Source organism: Arachis ipaensis, chromosome B08 (assembly GCF_000816755.2).
Source record: "Arachis ipaensis cultivar K30076 chromosome B08, Araip1.1, whole genome shotgun sequence".
NCBI lineage: Eukaryota > Viridiplantae > Streptophyta > Magnoliopsida > Fabales > Fabaceae > Arachis > Arachis ipaensis.
The window spans coordinates 112,014,040-112,018,238 of NC_029792.2; the positions used below are offsets into that span (position 1 = coordinate 112,014,040).

At 34.6% G+C, this 4,199-nt stretch overlaps 1 protein-coding gene across 1 annotated transcript; it reads right to left on the reverse strand.

Annotated features, from left to right (window-relative positions):
• Window positions 1,328-4,008, reverse strand: LOC107613531 (N-terminal acetyltransferase A complex catalytic subunit NAA10). Its single transcript, XM_016315572.2, has 2 exons — window positions 3,550-4,008; window positions 1,328-1,932 (listed from the first exon to the last, which is right to left on the reverse strand). Exons 1-2 carry the CDS (start codon window positions 3,847-3,849, stop codon window positions 1,609-1,611), a joined length of 624 nt encoding a protein of 207 aa, XP_016171058.1. The 5' UTR covers window positions 3,850-4,008; the 3' UTR covers window positions 1,328-1,608.

Consider the following 4,199-nt stretch of genomic DNA (forward strand, 5'->3'; position numbering starts at 1 on the left):
TTAAAATATATTCTCTATCGGTTTATTTTTATAATACACCTTACATTTTATAATTTTTTGCATAATTTTTTAATATCATATATGTTATTGGTTTAATATCATATATGTTATTGGACCCCATAATAATATTTCTAGATCCGTCCCTGCAAGTTTGTCAAAATGGCTAGTGATTTAAGTTTTGTCTATGACAAAAAAATATTTTTAAAATTTAAAAGTAAATTTTATCATAGTACTATTAAATTAGTTATGTTGTGTAGAAAGGAGTATTAGACGTCAAAAATAATATAAACATAGATTTAATGTGACCAAAATGAGGATGTTTTAATGGATGAGTAACCATATATGCCTAGCGAATAATGAAAGAAAATATGGGAGACTAGAATAACGTTTATTGTTGAAAAAATTAGTGAAGTCTCGCCTTAGATAGTTTAAACATATAAAAAAAAAATCAGAAAAAGATCTAGTTATACATAAATGAGCAATTGAAAAAATCTTGGTCATACAAAAATACTAACATTTAATTATTTTTTTAAAAGTAATAGACGTGAAACTTATTAAAAACAAAATAAATAAAACAAAAAGCAAACAAAGACTCGAACAAAAGTACTCACATGTAATCTATTCCTAACATACTCTATCTAACTACTATATTGCCGCATTCCTCTCTCAATTCTCTCCCCTCATGAAGGACCTATAATTAACCTCTCTTACACCTATAGCTGAATGTCAAATCCTCTCCTACTCAACTAGACACCTAGTTGCATCCGACAAATGAAGAAAAAGATAAAAATGGGTGTCTAATATCAAATAGAAAAAAAGGAAAAAAAAAGTGAAAATGATGATTGAGCAAGCATCCAATTGTTGAGAGGACACAAGATATTCATAACCAAAAACAAAAGGCAAGAGAAATATTAACGCAGAAAAGTATCTGCTTTGAAATACTTTAGGTGGTTAAACCAAACACTCGCTTTCCCTTTCTACCATCCACAGCCCATGACATCCATGGATGTTTTAGCCAGGTCAAAATCCAATGTAGAGCAAATATTGGCAATCTCCATAGAGAAGTTATTGATCAACAAGCAAACTACTACTAAAATTATAAGTTGGGAAATGGTCATATTTTTCAACCGTAACAAAAAGGAACTCTCCACAAACACCAAGCTATCCTTTCTGAGTTACATAAATCAGAAGTAAAAATACTGAATCTAACTATGAGAGAGAGAGAGAGAGAGAGAGAGAGAGAGAGAGAGAGAGAGAGAGAGAACAAAAGGGAGAGAGAACAAAAGGAGGGGGAAAAAGAGAAAGAAAGGCATATCAACAAAGTACATGGACATAATTTCTTCAGAACCATCAATAGTTTCGAAATTATTTCCAAGTGATAAATCTGCAGATAAGCTGAAATGCAGCATGTCTATTCAAGCATCATAAAGTAAAAGTAGTAAAAGGTCATATTAAGACAAAATCGTCAACAAACACCAATAAATCTACAAGTACAGAAGACAATGACAACCCATTTCGACCATTCAAAACTGGCCACTGACCCAGTTTCTTCCATAACAACAACAACAAAATCCAAAGAAACAAAATGAAGGAAAATTGCTCTCACAATCAAGTGGCCTTTGCATTTCTGGTCTCTGTCTTCTCTGCCTTTGCTTCACTAGAACAACAGCCACCACCATGCTCATGATGATGATGATGGTGATGGTGGTGGTGGTGGTGGTGGTGGTGATGATGACCCCCACTATGATGATGCTGATGCTGATGTGTCTGCTTCCCCTTGAGCTGCTTCCTCATGTCATAAGCATCCTCCCCATCTGCATAATACTTCGCTTCCACATCATGAATCTTGTAACCTAATGTCTCTGTGTACAAATTAAATGCAGCACGATTGCTCTTTCTGACATGTAGGGAGACATACTCAGCACCAAACACCTGTCACATTTGGTACCCACAATTCGCAATTCATATACTAAGCCCCTTCTATAAAGCACATATATACAACTTTATGATAACTACACTGACTAGTGATTACAAAAATTAGCATCTAATAAAAATGTTTGAACTTAAATGGCTTGCTAACTGAAGTCATAAAGAAAGCGAGAGAAAATTGGAAAAACATTTACTAAACCAACATTTACAAAGCAAATATTTTTTTTGTCTTTGACAGTATTCACAAAGACGGTATGAAACAATCAACTATGTGTTGTTGTAACTACGAAGGCGTTTTTCATAGTTCAACCTTTGGTCATCACCCTAAAGACCAACTTGCTTACCACCACACCTAACCCTTATTGGTTAGATATATACCCTTACAATATCTCTAATTTCATAATAACCAAACTTGTAACTACAGAGAAACCAAGCGCTGGCAAGCATTTTTTGAATTGCAAATGAAATCCAGAACTTGCTCACTGAAAACCAAACAGATTGACAGACAAGCTGAGGAAGAAAATAATTCCACTCGTGAGATTGCCAATAACATCAAGATTAAACCCTTAAAAACATTTTTCTTTTTGTATGCAACCATTCAATTGCAAGAACTAACTCCTATAAGAAACCTGTAATTCAAATCTTCAACTTCCGAAAATCTTTTAATGGAAACAACAATTTGAGTAGCAAAATCGCTAATTAGATACCAAAGTGACATTCATTTCGTTTTCAACAATGAATAATTACAAAACTTCTTTTATGATTTTGCAAAGGAAAAACGACAAACCCCACATATAATGAAATGAAAGTGACAATTTGCAATTAAAATGGGGACACAGATAGTAGTAGAAATATAAAATGCTTCTCTTACAGAAACCATGGCATAACTCAATTCCAGCAACTTCAGAAAGAAAGTCAGAAACTACAATATTCAGTAGCAAAGTGATTAATCAGATACCAAAGTGTCACTCATTTTTGTTTTCCACATTAGTTAATTACAAATCGCTTTATTTTAGAATTTTGCAAAGGAATCAGCACAAAACCCCAAGAAGAATGAAATCAAGGTGACCATTCTGTAATTTAAATGGGGATAGTAGTAGAGACATAAAACAGAAACCATGAGTAACTCAATTCCAGCAATTTCAGAGCAGAAACAACATATCAAAGTGTCTCCAACATTAATTAGAGCATGTTTAGATTATTCCCCCAGTTTGATGCACCCGTAATCAATTATGGTGGATCAAAATCAATTATGTACATTTTCCCGTTAACTAAAATTTATAATTGATTATGAGTTAAACTCAATTATACCATAATAAGTGAAATTTTATCAATTCTCCGAACATATATGATATATAACTTTTCTCTCAACAAAGTAAAGTAGAGCTTGTTAGAAGATAAATAATAACACAAAATAACGACTCAACAAAAGACACTCGACAAAAGACGGACTCAACAAAATAAAGACCTAATAGCCGTAATCAATTCAAAATGAGATCAATCCTACAAAAGTTGAGAGAATTTCTTTCCTGTGATTTTGCAAGGGAATCACCACAAAATCGCAAAGAGAACGAAATCGAAGGGGACAAAATCATAAGCAGTTGATAATAAGAAACTCGCCTGTTCCATGGCGTTCTGAGCAGCCGTCATGAGCTTGGTGGCAAGACCAAGCTTGCGGTGGGTGCGGAGGACGGCGAGGGAGGTGATGTGGCCGTGGCACTCGGAAGTCTCCTCTTCCATCTTGGCGAGGACGTAACCGACGATGCGGCCGTTGTAGTCCTCGGCGACGTAGAGAAGCTGGGGCCAGGAGAGGATGTGATAGAGGTAGTATTTCATCTGGTAGTTCTCTGGCAGGCAGAAGAGATTGCATGCCTGCATAGCTAGCAGGTCATCCACCGTTGCCTTCCTTATGCATACCATCGAGCCTGTTGATATGATAATTCCTCAAGCAAGGGTTAGGGACTTGTGATGTGAGAGTGAGAGCTCTATTTGGGGCCGAACCAGCCTTATTGACCTAATTCACAGTGAATAAATGGTGGAATTATTTCTTCCAATTTCACATTTGAATTACATTCGTCTTTAAAAAATTATTTTCGTTAAGTACTTCATTTTCTTCTACCAGCATGTTAGTTTAGTCACATTTTAAAATCATCGCTTATGATAAAAGGCGAGTCATTAAGTGAATTAGAAGAACTAAGAGAAAAAAATATTTGAATTATCTAAATTAGTAGATAAGAAATTAATAATTTTAGCTAAAAATTTGAATAGGA